General features: G+C 47.6%; 1 protein-coding gene across 1 annotated transcript in view; it reads left to right on the top strand.

Moving 5' to 3' along the window:
- The window catches only part of akap6 (A kinase (PRKA) anchor protein 6), a 104,089-nt gene that overhangs the window by 66,847 nt on the left and 21,463 nt on the right, over positions 1 to 15,779 (top strand). Inside the window, exons 16-17 of the mRNA XM_029494374.1 lie at positions 6,222 to 6,368; positions 10,961 to 11,227. Coding sequence (XP_029350234.1) covers positions 6,222 to 6,368; positions 10,961 to 11,227 — 414 coding nt within the window. The remainder of the gene's footprint in view (positions 1 to 6,221; positions 6,369 to 10,960; positions 11,228 to 15,779) is intronic.

Here is a 15,779-nt window from a genome sequence, read left to right on the forward strand (position 1 = left end):
TCCCTCTCCCACTCTCCCTGTCTCTCTCTCCCTCCCCCCCCTCTCTCTCCCTCTCTCTCCCTTTCTCTCTCTCCCCCTCCTCTCTCTCTCTCTCCCCCCCCTTGCTCTCTCCCTCTCTCTCTCCCTCTCTCTCCTCCTCTCCCCCCCCTCCCTCTCTCTCTCTCCCCCCCTCTCCCACTCTCTCTCTCTCTCCCCCCTCTCTCTCTCCCTCTCTCTCTCCCTCTCTCCCTCTCCCCCCCCCTCCTTTCTCTCTCTCTCTCCCCCCTCTCTCCCTCCCTCTCTCTCTCTCTCTCTCCTCCTCTCTCCCTCTCTCTCCCTCCCTCTCTCCCCCCCCCCCCCCCCCCCCCCCCTCCCCTCTCTCTCCCCCTCCTCCTCCCTCTCCTCTCTCTCTCTCTCCTCTCTCTCTCTCCTCTCTCTCCCTCTCTCTCCTCTCCTCTCCCCCTCCCCTCTCTCTCTCTCTCCCTCTCCTCTCCTCCCTCTCTCTCTCTCTCTCCCCTCTCTCTCTCCTCTCTCCCCCCTCCTCTCTCGCCTCCCCTCCTCTTCCCCCTCCTCTCTCTCCTCTCACTCTCTCTCTCCTCCTCCTCTTCTCTCTCTCCTCTCCTCCTCTCCCTCTCGCTCTCTCTCCTCCTCCTCCTCTCTCCCCCTCTCCTCTCTCTCCCTCTCTCCCTCTCTCCTCTCTCCCCCTCCCTCTCTCTCTCTCCTCTCCCTCCTCTCTCCCACTCTCCCTCTCTCTCCCTCCCTCTCCCCCCCCCCCCCCCCCCCCCCCCCCCCCCCTCCCCCCTCAGTATAAAGAGTCTTTGTGTACCAGCTGAATGGTTTGATCCATCCAGCTTCCTATGGGGTCACCAACACACACATATTTGTTCTTTGACACTCTCGAGTACACACACACAGCCTCTAACCTCAACCTCTCACTGATCTGAACTCAGAACAGAACAGAGACACACACACAACATGAAATAACACACACGAGGAATGTGTATGTTTGTTCTTATGTGTGTGTGTTTTGGTTTTCATTGGGTTTAACTTCCTGCACAGAGTCAATTAATCCATTGATGTCCAACACACTTACATGTGTTTTTGTGTTTCAATTTTGTTGGATGTTGGCTGGTGTGTGCGTGTTTGTGAGCATTTTCATTGTTTCCTGTCGCACTGTCTCGCCACGAGAGAATTCCCAGGCTTCTTATGGGGTCAAAGGTCACCTGGCACCGGACCAGTGACCAGAATTTAGTTGAAATAAATAAAATCACAAACTGATTTCAGTTCTTTTAGATTTCATACGATCAAACCTTTAATCTGTCACTTCAACACGGCACTAAACGTATATTTATTGAACATCGTCATCGGCCATTTTAAATGACGACGTTTGAGGTTCCTTCATCAGATCGAACCGGAGCATCGACCCCTGATGACATCAGCTGATCTTTTAAAGTCATGTGACCGAAGCTGGACAGTCATTGGTCTGCCCCCCCGTTCACTCACCCACCTCCATTCTCTCTCTCTCTCTCAGACTGGTAGAAATTCTTGCTTTGTGCTACCGAACCCCCAACACACACACGACGTCCCTGAATGGCGAGCCGTCTTTACCGGCCAGTCAAACAGCTTATTCATCTGGTTTCTATGACGACAATTAAAACGTGTTGCCGGGCCTTTTGTTGCCTCCGCATTTGGAAAGAGAGAAAGGTTTTTTTTTTTTTTTTTTTTTTTGGGAGGGGGGGGGTCCAAACAGAAGGCTTTTAATTTGGTGAAGGAGAAACTTCCAGAAACTCTCAGCAGAAAAACAGAAAGCCGAGTTTCATCTGAGGCATTTAGATCTTTAATATTTCATTCAAATGTACAAACAAACAGAGGAAAATGGGACTTTGTGTTTTCTGGCCTTTATTCGTTCATTATTTAAAGAAATCAAAACACTGAACGTCTTCAATTTGTTCCAAGTTGTTTGTGAGCGAAGAAACAGCGAAATGGGAATTTAAAGTAGAAAAGAAAAATCTACTGTAAACTGGAGGCGGTTTGGAGGACAGTAAAGATGCTTCTGTGGCTGCGTCCTCGCACACACACAGGTTGAAGTGTCTGGCAGTATAAATGGGGTGTCAGAGAGCCACTTCCTGCTCTTTCAGTGCCAAAGGAACATCCATCTCAGCCGGAGACACTCACACACACACATTGTGAGTCAGTGTTGTGTGTTTTTCCTCCCACTCACTTTGTTTCAGAGCCGAACAGAATGAATGAAGAGCAGGTGGGAGACTTGATGATGAACTGTGTTGTTTCGCTGCTGTCAGTGGAAGCTGGACTAACGGTCTGTCTGCCGCGGCGGCGTCCTCTCATCAGTCAGTGACGGTCGGCGGTTCGATCCCCGACTCCTCCGGTCCACGTGTCCTTGGACAGCTGGACTTTCTGCAGTTGGACTGTCGGATCAATCTGATGTTTGAGCGTGAAGCCGTTGAAAATTCAAGTACCGTTTAATCTCGAACATGCTAACCATGCTAGCATGCAGTTAGCATTGTAGTGAAGTGGGCTGTTGTTGGTATAAACCCTGATTGGATCGATCAGTTTTCTCACCTTCAGTTGGCTTCAATAGATGACTGACGGTTTTTATTAACCGAAGTGTTTTGGCTGTAACAGCAGGTAGAAGCAACAATACACAAAGTAGTTGTAGTTTAGAATATTGTAGTTGGAATTTATTCAAACGAAAAGATCCAAAAATATCAACATCAGCTCATAAGTCTCTTATTTTGGTTAACGACGAAGAGGAAATAATAGACAAGAGAGAAGACACAGAAGAGCGGAGATGATGATGAGGATGAATATACATCTTTATCGAAACCCTCCTCATCCTCTCGAACTTTAGTTGCCACGACGACAAAATCGTTCCGTTACGTAGCCTCCGACAAACTTCTCTCATTTGGTGGATAAGATGAATCTGTGAGGGGAAAAAAACTAATGTTCAAAATGCATTAAATGTTTTTCATGTATGACTGCATTTTTGCTGACATTTCAGCTCTGTGCTCATTAATATGGAGACCAAATTAAACTTATGATTGCTTGTTGATTTTCTCCCCCCCCCCCCCCCCCCCCCCCCCCCTCCCGCTCATCTGCTTTGTCAAGCGTTTATCCCCCGTTTCCTTTCTGCGCTGCCATTTCCCTGTGTTTTCTTCCTCCTCTCTGATTCCCTGATAAAATATATTACATATAAAGGCGCCCACGTCTCTCTGAAGGTGGATTTATTTCTACGTTCTCAGTTCGCATTCTGTTTTAGTTTATTTTTTTTTTTTTTTTGGGTGTGTGTGTCTGAATATTTTCTGACGGCAGGTTTCTTTGTCATGTGATTTAATGTCATAGGTCACTCATAGGATGATACAGTGACATCATCGTCATCATCCATATAAATATTAAAAGAACCGTGCGGGCTGATGAAGAAGAGGAACAAATAAATGTTGTGTTAGTGCTGATACATGTATAACATTCACCACATGTTGCAGCTGCTGGACAGTTTGTTCAGCGGTTGAGCTCTAAAATGTGAGTAAACACTCTGTGAGAGCGAATCAGCAGCATATGGGACTGAAGCTACAGCTAATTAGTTTAAATTAGTCACAAATGATGTTTTATGTTTTCTGTCCAGACACGGGGCTGACGCTCTGAGCCACGCAAACTTTTAATGACTCAGAGTTTGGAGGATGAGGAAGGAGGGGCCGGGATCAGAGGTCAGAGGTCAGAGGTCACCGTGCCTTTCACAGTTCTGGTCTGAAGGAGGAAGAGAGCTTCAGATTTTTAAAATGTGAAACTAAAAGTGAACAGAAACCAGCTGATAACTTTTACCTGACATAAAAAACAAACTCGACCTTGACTTTTTTTTTTTTACACTTAAAGATAAAAACGTCTTTTGCCATCAAGCCTTAAATTCAATCCAGGGTGTCAGCCTTCGTCATCTGATGACTGAGTAAATCAAAGTCAACGAAACGAGATTTCACATCAGGTCTTCGCACCAGACCTTCGCAGACCAGGTCCCTGCAGGATTTGACCCTGAACTGACACAAACCAAAAAGGATGAAGAGGCTGCTGACCTCCATCTCTCTCCACCTCCCGCTCCGTTCAGTTTCATCTCTTCCTCTTCCTCCCTCGTTCACCATCTCTTTGTCTCCTCTTGTCGTTTCCTCCTCCCTCCCTCTCTGTCCTCGGGCCTGTGTATCTCAGTCCATCCTTGCATGGAGATTGACTTGAGGCATGAATACATCACAACTAGCCATCCATGCCCCCCCCTCCGTCTCCTCCTTCCTTCTCTCTCTCACCCCTCAGTCTCCCCCCTTCCCCATTTCTTGAAGATCCCTCTCTCAGCACTTATCTCAAAGTTCGGATCTCATGCATTTTAATCGGCGTGTCTATCCTCCGTTCTCCCCCTCTCCCTCTTTTCTTTGACTTTGGATCAGTGGCATCCTTCAAACAAACAACAACAACAACAAAACAACCCCACCCCTGCCCCGCTCCTACCCCTGCACCCCACCAGCTCTCTTTTTAAATCAATATTTGCCATCAGCAAATAAATCGTATAATTTCCTGACTGTTAGATGAGTGTGAAGCCGACATATTTACCTTCCACTCGTCTCTTTTTTCCTTTTTTTTTTTTTTTTTTTTTGCTGTCGATCCCTCGTTCTCGCAGCGTGGCTATTAGCTAAGTGAAGGGGATGGATGGCTGTGAAGCGCCAAGCGATAGCATCTCCATCAGAATCGGCGACATTGAAAAATGGCCGCCGCCTCTCTGATGACAGCACAGCAAAAACACACACACACACACACATACACATGTCCACACACACACACAGAGTCAGAGAAGAGACATTTAAATATTCAAATGGGGCCGGGTGGTAATGATAAACGACAAGGGAAAAGTAGAATCAAGTAGCTATCGATGCAGAAAATGAAAAGAGGAGAAAGAGAAAAGAGAGGAGGAGGAGGGAGATTAAGCCAAAAAAAAAGATGGAGGCATCGAAGGAGAGTTACGCTAACAACTGAGAAGAGGGAGGGAAGAAAGAGAAGGGGATAGATGGAAAGTGATGGAGAAAGAGATGGATGAATTAAGCAAATAGAAGGGGAGGGCTGAGGCCAAGGGGTGTTACAGTAAAGAAAATAAAGATGGAAGAAGTGCTGAGACGCAAATTAGAAAGATGGAGGGAGAATTGTGAGTGAGAAGACAAGGACGAAAGGAGAAAGCCTCAAAAAGATGAAGGGATTGACGAAGTAGGAGGATGGGAGGAAACGGGGAGAAACTGAAGTGAAGTTAGAAGGAAGGGTGGAGGGGACATAATGGAGGACGAACCAGGAAGTTGTGGGCGGAGCCACAGTGTAAAAGGTCCAAATGAGATCTAGTAGTGGTTAGCTCTGAGGTCCTGGTTCTGTTCCCGGCCTGGGACCTCCAAAGAAGTCCTGTTCCGGTTCATTGGTGACTCTAAACTGTGCGTAGGTCTGAGTGGTTGCTGGTCTTTGTGTGTTGGGCCTGTGATGACCCCGCCCCTCGCCCAGAGTGAGCTGGGATTGGCTCCCGCCGACTAATGACGAAGCTGCTGCTCTGACTCCAGATGAGTCCGGAAAAAACAAATCAAACTGAAAATCTGGCACTCGATGCTGTTGAAACTGGCAGCGTCTCTGTGAGACATTTCAAGATGTCAGGATGAACACAGTCAGCCGCTCCACGTGTGCAGCTGATTTAAAGAAAGTCAAGTTTCTCTGCAGTTGCTTAAAGTCTGACTTTTTGAAAAGTGTTCTGCTGCTCTTGCTCCCAAACAAAAGCCTAAACCAGAAGGGAGGGAGATTTTCAGCAGCACTTGGTGGAACAAAATGGAGCATTTCTTGAAAATCTCACCATAAAGGAGTCTGAGTTTGCCGTCAAGTGCGTTTGATTTGTGTGTGTGTGGAGCTGCAGAGGTGCCACGTTTTGTTTGGTTTTGTTTTTTTTACTCTTTAATGTGGTCGAAGCAGGCGAGGCGGTGACAGAGACTCCTGCGAGTCCCTGAAACGTCTCATCGTTTCAAAGAGTCGGTCTGCAGGCCGGAGGACACGCTGCTGCCTTTGTGGCGGACGGCGGATCCACAGCAGAGAAAACAGCGTCAAAACACCAAAATGTCAGCAGAATAACACACTCGCGTTCAGGTCAGACTCATGTGTCGTTGTTAAACGTCTCGTTCTGAGTTGTGTAACAAACGTCTGTCTGTCTGTCTGTCTGTCTGCAGAGCAGCCACGCTGAGCTGATGATGATGGAGAGCAGGAAGACCAGCCTGCTGGGCCGAGCCGAGTCCCTGAAGAGGAGCGGCACCGAACTGCCTGCCGAATTCCACCGCAAAATACACAACCTGACGCACACATGGAGTCAGCTGGAGGTAGCACAACACGACAACACACACACACAAGGTCACACACAAATACACTGTTGAAAAAATACAGGAGTGCAACAGTGGCATGTTGGAGTTGAGCCAAACGGAGAGATGGTATCTGGAGGATTAGACTGATATTTCTGTTCAGACAGGCCTGTGTGTGTCTGTGTGTGTGTCTGTGTGTGTGTCTGTGTGTGTGTCTGTCTAATTTTAGGATAATCAGCGCTGATCTAATCTAGAACATGAAGATAATTAGTGTCGTCTCAATTTCGGAGCCCCGCTGCTGCCATGGCCTTTAACTGTGTGGTGGAGTGTACGATGAAGGGAAGGAAAGAAGGATAGATAGGAAGGAGGTTTATTGGAACGTGTTCCGAACTGAACTGGGCTCAGACTTCATCTCACGTTCGGTACGATCCCTCTGCTCTGTTCACTGGAGTTGTCGTTGTTTGGTAAGTTTCAGCGCCGGCTGTGATCCGTTTCCTGTCCGGGACGCTTCCCGCCCCTTCAGGTGGCGTTTGTTTGCCTTGCTGGTGGGCACGTCGGTGGCAGTTGTTTGTCGTTACCCAGGCGTGGTGATTAATTCCAGGTCTGTGGCGGCGGTGACAGCTGGCGGCGGCTCGTCAGGGAGGCTCAAACGTTCTGATTTTGTTCCTGCGAAGAAAACAAACTCCTCTCTCGTGTCAGCCGAGCGGCACGTCGTCGTCGTCTTCGCCGCCGCCACCGTCGCTGCAGCGTTGAACTTATTCACACAAACAGATATGGGTGGAGGCGCAAACACCACCTGTGTGTGTGTGTGTTACCTGCTTGTAGTCCCTGATGATACACACACTGATTCAGAGTGTGTGTGAATTAATATATGTATCAACCTCATAGAACAGATTCCATTTTAGAAATTAAACAACAGCAACAGATGATCCCCCCCCCTTTGTTTCCACCACAGTAAACAGACTGTGATTAAACTTCTATTACTGACAGAGACGTTTGGACTCTGCATGCTTCCTCACACACACACACACACTTTGATACACGTGTGTGTGTGTCATCGGGGAACAGAGGAATTCTGGGTAATGACACAAACACACACAGTGAAACAATCCCTTCTCTCTCGGCTCTCCTTCGTCCTGGACCTCTCATCTGTCCAAAAAGTATTTGGACATTTTTGTCCTTTAGTTGGTGTAGTCAGGCCCCGCCCCTAACTGTAACCACCAATCATGGAGCTCCCCTCCAGCCCTAACCGTCCTCCACCTGTCCTATCAGTCTCCTCTTACTCCCCCTTTTTGTTTTTTACCTTCAGTTTATCTCCTTTTGTCCCTAATTTGAATTTTGTGAGGACGCTCCTCCACTTTCTCCTTCCTCTCCTCGCTCCTTCCCCCCCTCCCCCCCTCCCCTCCTCCCCCCTCCTTCCAACATGGCGTCTGAGTAGCATATTAACGGGCCTATCTGTGCTGGCGTCGGCATCTGCTGCTCTGACACAAATTGGGAATTAACTGGAATTGATGTCCCGAGCCTCGCCTCTGAACTGTCCTGGCCTTATGAAGAATTTATGACAGCGCACACATTCACACACACACACACACACACACACACACACACACATTCACACACACACACACACAGGCAAATGACGAAGAAAATAAAGAGGCTGTAAATTAGCTTTCATCTTTTCTGTTGTGAATTTTGGCAGCAGCTCGTCTGGGTTTTTTTTTTTTTTTTTTTTTTTTTTTGCTGTTGTTCAAGGTTAAACTGTGTTAGAGGAGAGATACAGTGTGTGTGTGTGTGTGTGTTTGTGTGTGTGTGTGCGCGGGCACCATTAACTTGACCCACAAAGTGGATAGATAGATAAATAGTTGAAAGCACAATCTCTTTGCCCGCCTGATAAAATAAATCAGACGACGGTGTTTAAATTAACCCTTTCATCTCCTCATCCACACTCTAAAACACTGGAGTCGGGCTCTTCCTCCTGCGGGGAGAGGAGGATGAGGAGGGACAACAGACTGGTTAATTGAGTTTCCTAAAAACAACAGCTCATCTCTCTCTTTGTTTCATTAGCTCTCCTCCTCTTTATCTCTGTTTGCTAATTCTCTTTCTCATTTTCAGTCGCTCCCTCTGGATCTGTTTTCATTCGTTCCTTCTTCTCCCACATTTGTCTCTTTTACCTTCTCAGTGTGTCCGTCGTTCTCTCCCTCCACCCACAGCCACATTACGTCTCCACATATTCAGTTTGACCTCTGGGACTAAATAAAGACTCTTTTTGGTGTAACTGTTGAGAGTAGCTTCGACAACAAGGAACAAAGCTCTTCTGATCAGAGTCAGTGTGGAACACAAACACACCAAAGCTCGTTAGAACTCAGAACCGGACGCAGAATTTAATGTCTTGAAGGTTTTTCAATGAACCAAAAATTTTTGTTTTGGTGCAAAAACAAAGACACACTGAAGGACTCAACAAAAGTCTCGGAGTCTGTGTGGCCAGGTGACCTTTTGGCCACGCCCCCAGAATGGTGACATCACCAGAGAGCTGGACTCCAAGGTCTCTGACTCGTGTCCCTTCTTGGAGGACGAACACTTCCTGGGTCTGTTGTCAGGAAACCTTGTAGGTGTGCAGCATAAGACCCTCCACAAATACACAACACACAAACTATCAGAGTAAAGAAGCAGGACGTCCACAACACAACGACACACAAAATGAGTTTCTCGGGGAGTCTGATGGCAGCGAGTGGGAGACAAACACAATGTGTGAAGGAGTTTGTGTTGCAGTGCGAACAACCACCTGTAGAGAAAAGGAAATGTATCATGTCTGCCTGAAGAAAAAAGATTAATGTTTTTGTTGTTTTTGTTTATGAAACAACTAACCTGATGTCTGTTAAATTACATCCCCGAAAACGGCTTCCATCCACGCTGCCATCTCCAGTTTCTCTCTGCCAAACTAACCACAGACTCATAATCACTGTCGCTTCTTGGCAGAACAAAGCTAACTGCACATTTCACCGATCGGGGGGTCCTATTATCGCCCCTCCTCGTCATCTAATGGGCTGGTTTTACCTGCCAGAGTTCAGCTAAAGTAGTGTTTCCACACAGGAGGGAGAGTCGCTGCTATACCAACGACTCAATACCTTTTGTATAAACACATACATATGTAAATCAGCAGCCGGGACCCATGTGGAGCTCGTTCAAGAGCAGCTCTGTGTTCAAAGCTCCTCTTGTTTGGCCGCTTGTTAAAATTGTAGTGAGAGCTGCGAGATAACAGCTATTTGAACTGTGAAGTTTTTCAAAAACAATGCATCGTGAACCCGGACGAGACGAGATGGAGCAGAAACTTCTCCGCCGTCAAACCAGGAAGTGATTAGACGGTTTAGTCTAATAGCTGGAGAACACAGACGAAGAACTTTGTCGGATGAATCGTTTTTTGAATTTGTGGTGTGACAACAGCTTGGCTTCCCTCACGGTGCGCTGACGTCTGAGTCAGACTCCATAACTTCCATAAACGGTTGTTGACTGAGAGGTCGCTAACTATCGTCTGCAGATATTTCCTCTCTCCTTCTCAAACAGCAATCGTCACGCTCCAGCAATCGTAGTTAGCCAAATCTAATTAATATCCTTCAGCTTTACATTCTTTTCTGTGTGAAATTGCCTTTGTGTTTCCCCGGACGCTGTTTTCTGGCTACAAAGACAGTAACTTTGGAGGATTCCCACCTGACCGCACCAACTCTAAACTGCTGAAGCATCATATTACACGAACACGCTGCATCCCCGGACTGATAAATATGCACACACTCCCTCCTTCCTTCCTTTTCTTTCTTGGAGACCTCACGCGTTGTGGCGTTGCCTGTTGCTCGTAGCGGCCCAGAACATCAGCCTCTTTATTTACAGCAGATACAGATGAAGACGAAAACACAGAGCGGCCTGTGTGATGAAATGACACTGCAGAGCTTATTGCACACAGGAGCCAGCCGTTGTTGTTCTTGGTGGTTCCTGTTTTAGGCAGTGATTGCTCCTCACCAAACACTGCCTGCGTTTGCATTGTGTCTAAATGGTGTTTTGTTTGTGGTGTGAATATCGGCTCTCTGGGTGAAGCCGCTTGAAGCTCTGAATTAGCAACTGATCCGTTTGCACCGCGAAAAGAAAAGCACACACACACATCGCCATCACAGAGGTTTGTCTGTCAACAATGGCTGCTTCGTTAACACAATAATAACAGGCTCCGACGCCGTGATTACAACAGCATTAGCAGCATCAAGCTAATTCAGAGCTACAAAAACATTTTGAGTCATGGCAGCATGAGACGGTGCAGGAAGGAACGATGTTACCACCTCACGTAGACCAGAGAGCGACAGTAAACATTTTCCTGATGAGTTTATGGCCTCAGCAAAACCATCAACAATCTTCGTCACCATGACGACCACAGCGACATGACCGACACAGCTGATGTCGACGCCGTCCTCCAGCAGTTTAGCAATAAATACATGACATCCCCATTATTGACCTGCACATCTGAGGGTGAATGATTAAGGGCCATGTGTGTATTGACTGATGTGCCACTTTGCATGATGGGATATTGACATGGGAAGAACTCCCTCTTAACTTCCCATCTCCCCCGTCAGAAAATCCTCTCGGAGCATTCGGGACCGGGCTCTTCCCGGCAGAACCGGTCGGCCAACGGGACGTCCCTGCTGGGTCGAAGCGGCGACGGAGGCGTTGCCGTGGAGAACCCTCGCTCGGCCCTTTCCCCGCTGACCAACTCGCTGCTGGAGCAGCTGGAGGCTCGGATCAAAGAGCTGAAGGCGTGGCTGCGAGACACCGAGCTCCTCATCTTCAACTCCTGCCTCCGACAGGACAAAGACGCCTCCGAGCAGCTGCAGAGCTTCAAGGTAAGATCCTGTTTGACCCTGAGTCCTCCCTGATGTGTTCAGCTGATTTTTCTTTGATTTGTTGTGACATCGACTTCAGGTGATAAACTCATGAACAAAGTTCATTCAGATTTTCCTGGAGCTGATTTTTCATGAATGGGAACGAGCAGATAAAGACAGAAACTCTAGAAAACCCAAACACACGAGAGGAACTTTCCTTTGGTTCGTTATCAGGAAGGTGGTCATAATGTTACGACTGATAGTCTCTATAGTCCGCTGTGGAGTTTACAGTTAGAAGTTTCAGTCCACGTCAACGTTTCTTCTCTAACTTTTGTTCTTGTGAAATATGAGACGACGCTTCAGCCAATCAGCACAAAGCTTTTTTTTTTTTTTTCTTTTAAAGACAAAAACCTTGTTGTGTGTGTGTGCGTGTTGTGGCTAAGTATAGTAATACATCGTCTTAATGAGGCCAGATGAAAGCAGGCTGGATGTATGGAGGAAACAGCAGTTAGCCTGAAGAGCCGCGGGACGCTAACAGGATCTTAATCAGCCTACATCACACAGAGAACAGCTAGCTGCGCTGATTAGCCTAGCCCCGCCGTGTGACTGACAACCACACACACACTGTCATACAAGTGTACGTCCTGAAATAGAAATGCATTAATTCATGGATACACAACCATACTGATAAACACACACACGACACAAAGAGATATGTAAATATGTCAATGAAAAACATACATGCATAAATGAATGAATGCATAAAAGTTTAAATGTGACACACACATGAAAACACAGACAATGCAAAGCTGATGTATGCTTGGTCACACAAACACACATCCACAGACGCACAACACAAAAGTACAGTAAATGACTTAATGATGAAGGTTTCCTGAAGCACAACTGAGTGAAGAGCAACCAGACAAACTAAACTAAATACTGCTTGTTCAATATGATCAGTGATCTAAAACATGATGCTGATCAGACCGAGGAGGCTTCATGAACGCTACTAATGTGGCCACAGCTCACACACACACACACACACACACACACACACCGCGTGCTGTCTAAATGATGAAACTGTATAGAGGGGAGATTTTATCTGGAGAAAGTGAGTCGAGCCGTTCTTACTTTTGATCCTTGTCACAGCTCTCAGTGGGAAGCCATTGATTTCTGGCAGTAAGAGGCTGTGAGCTTCTGGAGAAATGAAGATTGGAAATATTGATAGCAGTCATTTGTATGGAGAGAGAGAGAGGGAGCAGCTAAATGGAGAGAGGGGGCTCCATTTTAAGAGAAGTTGACTCCATTTCAGCCATCATTTGTCTGTTTTTGGCATTTGGACTCGTAAATGGGTTCGATTTCTGCACCGCAGCTTATTACTGTACGGCTGTATGAGAAAGCGGAGGGGGGTCGTGAGAGGTCGCCGTGGTCAGACGCACAAAATCACACTGAAAACACACAAACGGGCGGAGACATTTCAGAAAGATACGGCTGCACTCCCACCAGAGCTCACTTAAACACAATCACAAACATAAACACTGTGCAAAAGGTTTAAAGGTCCACACGCTCTGAAGGCAGACCCCCGTAGGCTGAAGGCAGACGTCCGTAGGCTGAAGGCAGACGTCCGTAGGCTGAAGGCAGACGTCCGTAGGCTGAAGACAGACCTCCGTAGGCTGAAGACAGACCTCTGTAGGCTGAAGGCAGACCCCCGTAGGCTGAAGACAGACGTCCGTAGGCTGAAGACAGACCTCTGTAGGCTGAAGACAGACCTCTGTAGGCTGAAGGCAGACCTCCGTAGGCTGAAGGCAGACCTCCGTAGGCTGAAGACAGACCTCCGTAGGCTGAAGGCAGACCTCTGTAGGCTGAAGGCAGACCTCCGTAGGCTGAAGGCAGACCTCTGTAGGCTGAAGGCAGACCTCTGTAGGCTGAAGGCAGACCCCCGTAGGCTGAAGGCAGACGTCCATAGGCTGAAGACAGACCCCCGTAGGCTGAAGGCAGACCTCCTTGATCTGAAGGCAGACCTTCGTAGGCTGAAGGCAGACCTCTGTAGGCTGAAGACAGACCTCCATGGTCTGAAGGCAGACCTTCGTAGGCTGAAGGCAGACCCCCGTAGGCTGAAGACAGACCTCTGTAGGCTGAAGGCAGACCTCTGTAGGCTGAAGGCAGACCTCCATGATCTGAAGGCAGACCTTCGTAGGCTGAAGGCAGACCTCTGTAGGCTGAAGGCAGACCTCCATGATCTGAAGGCAGACCTCTATGATCTGAAGGCAGACCTCCTTGATCTGAAGGCAGACCTCCGTAGGCTGAAGGAAGACCTCTGCGGTCTTAGGTTCTAAATGAGGTCCAGGTTTGATGTTAATACAGTGAAAGTCTCAGAGGTCTCAGTCCACAGAGAAATACTTAAAGACGTACTTAAGGAGAAATATTAAGAGGTTTTGTGCGACTCTCTCTGAATGTGTTCTCTCACTCACACCCTCCTCTTCCTCCTCCTCTTCCTCCTCCCGTCTGTATGCAGTCGGACTCTTAATTGAATTAGCGCTCCTTTAAGATATGGCGTCGGCCAGACGTTCCTCCAGCAGGCCCCGGGCCTCCAATGACTCTCTATTGTAGTGGAGAAGCTCTGGGGGCCGGACACACCGAGAATTAATGGACTGAGCCTCACATACACACAGACACACACAGACACACACCTGCTCTTCTCAGTCTGGATGGAAATGAATCTCTCCGACTCTGACTGCTCTTTCCAGAAGGTTAAACGTCGTCTGTCACCGGTTTTCTTCTCACTTGGTCTCCTTAGCTGGGTTTCTTATTATCGCTGCAGACATCAGAGTAACGCCGAGGAAAACATTTCCCTCTAAATCTAAATTAGAAATAAATTCCATCTGTTTTTGAGTTCTGATGCATTTGGCTGACTCAGCAGAAGAAATAGGACCTGGATCTGAACGATTCAATAAAAATATTACATTCATAGAGCAAAGAAAAAAGAAACAACCAAATGAGTTAATGAAATAAACAATAAATAATATATATAATCAAATAAATAAACACTATCTGAGCTGGTGAGGAAACATCAGCCATTAAATATTTAAACATTTCATTGAAAATGTTTTTTTTACAGTTATTATAGTTTCTTTGATCTCATGAACACTTTTAACAGTTTTAGTGGAATGAGTTTATTTAACGACCGATCGAATCGTTTTTGTCCTTCGAGGTTAGCTTTCATGTTCTGTCTCTCCTTCTAGCCGATGTGTGTGACGGACACACACAGACGCACACAGACCTTTAGCTGGTTCCTCTGAAGTGCAGCTCGACAAACTGCCGTCCTCCGTCTTGCTATCTGTCCGTCCATCTTGTTCTCTGTTGGTCGTCCGTCCTCCTCCTTCCTTCTCTCTTTCTTGTTATCCGTCGGGCTGCTCCGTCTCTCCCCTGCTGTTGACAGTAGATGAACCAGCCCCCCACCCACTGTTTGCCCCCCCATCCCCAACACCCTCCAATCATGCCCTTTGCCCTCCTCATCATTTCTAACACATGACCCCCCCGCCCCTTCCCCACACACACTGCTCTCTCTCCTCCTCCTCATTTCTATTTTCAGCCCTCCTTCCTCCCACTGTTTGCGAGTTTTACCCCCCCACAGATTTTTCCCTGCTTACGACTGGAGACTCCGCCCACTTCCTGCTGTTCACCCATCTCACCCCCCATTTAAAGACGTGACCTCATTCTGACTTCAATCACTCTGACTCGTGAGTTCGTATTATTACGATCAATCACTAAACAATAAAACTAATCAAGTCGACCGGGCACCTGAACGCACCTCTCGACCCCCCCAGACGTTGACTTCACCGACCTTAAACGTCAGTGAAGGCAACACGCCGAGGATGTTTCTACAGTAACACTGAGGGAGGTGAACCTGCAGCACTGATATGATCAGGAGTTAATCAGGACCCGACACTTTTAAAGTGAAATCACATCCAGACTGACGCTCCACCGTCCTCCTGAAACAGGAAGCAGATCAGGAACAGAAAGGTCAGTGACGCTTTAATTCATCCACCATGTTGTTTCTGAAAGCCGCCGTTTCAGCTTCTCCTTCAGGAGCTGCAGCTCCAGCAGTTAGTTTCTGTTTGTTTGGTGTTTTGACCCCACGAGTCTTAAACAGAAACCTGAATCTGTCCTGGATCCGTCTGTGGTGGAGCATTGATCCGTTTGTTGGAAGGATGGAGAAACGGCTGTGATTCCTGTCGACACAGACGCCCCCCCCCCCACCCAGGCGTCTCTCAGGCAGCTAATAGAAGGTGACAGGGAGACTCTGATATCGATACCTGCTGCATGATGAGGATTAAAGATCCACCGACTCCCTGCCAACAACACAGCCTGCTGCGTGTGTGTTTGGTCGTTGGTTTTTCTGAAGAGGTGTTTTCTCGTTAAGAGTTGCTCGTTAGGGGTTGAAGGCGAGCAAACAGGTGAGGCGTTGCCGAGGCAACGGTGGCAACAAACAGATCAGACTTTCATCTCCATCTGCTCGGGAGGAGAAGAAAACACTCGGCCTCTTTCATCTGCTGACGGAGCGGAGACACAG

This window comes from Echeneis naucrates, chromosome 22 (assembly GCF_900963305.1).
Source record: "Echeneis naucrates chromosome 22, fEcheNa1.1, whole genome shotgun sequence".
In the NCBI taxonomy this organism is placed as follows: domain Eukaryota; kingdom Metazoa; phylum Chordata; class Actinopteri; order Carangiformes; family Echeneidae; genus Echeneis; species Echeneis naucrates.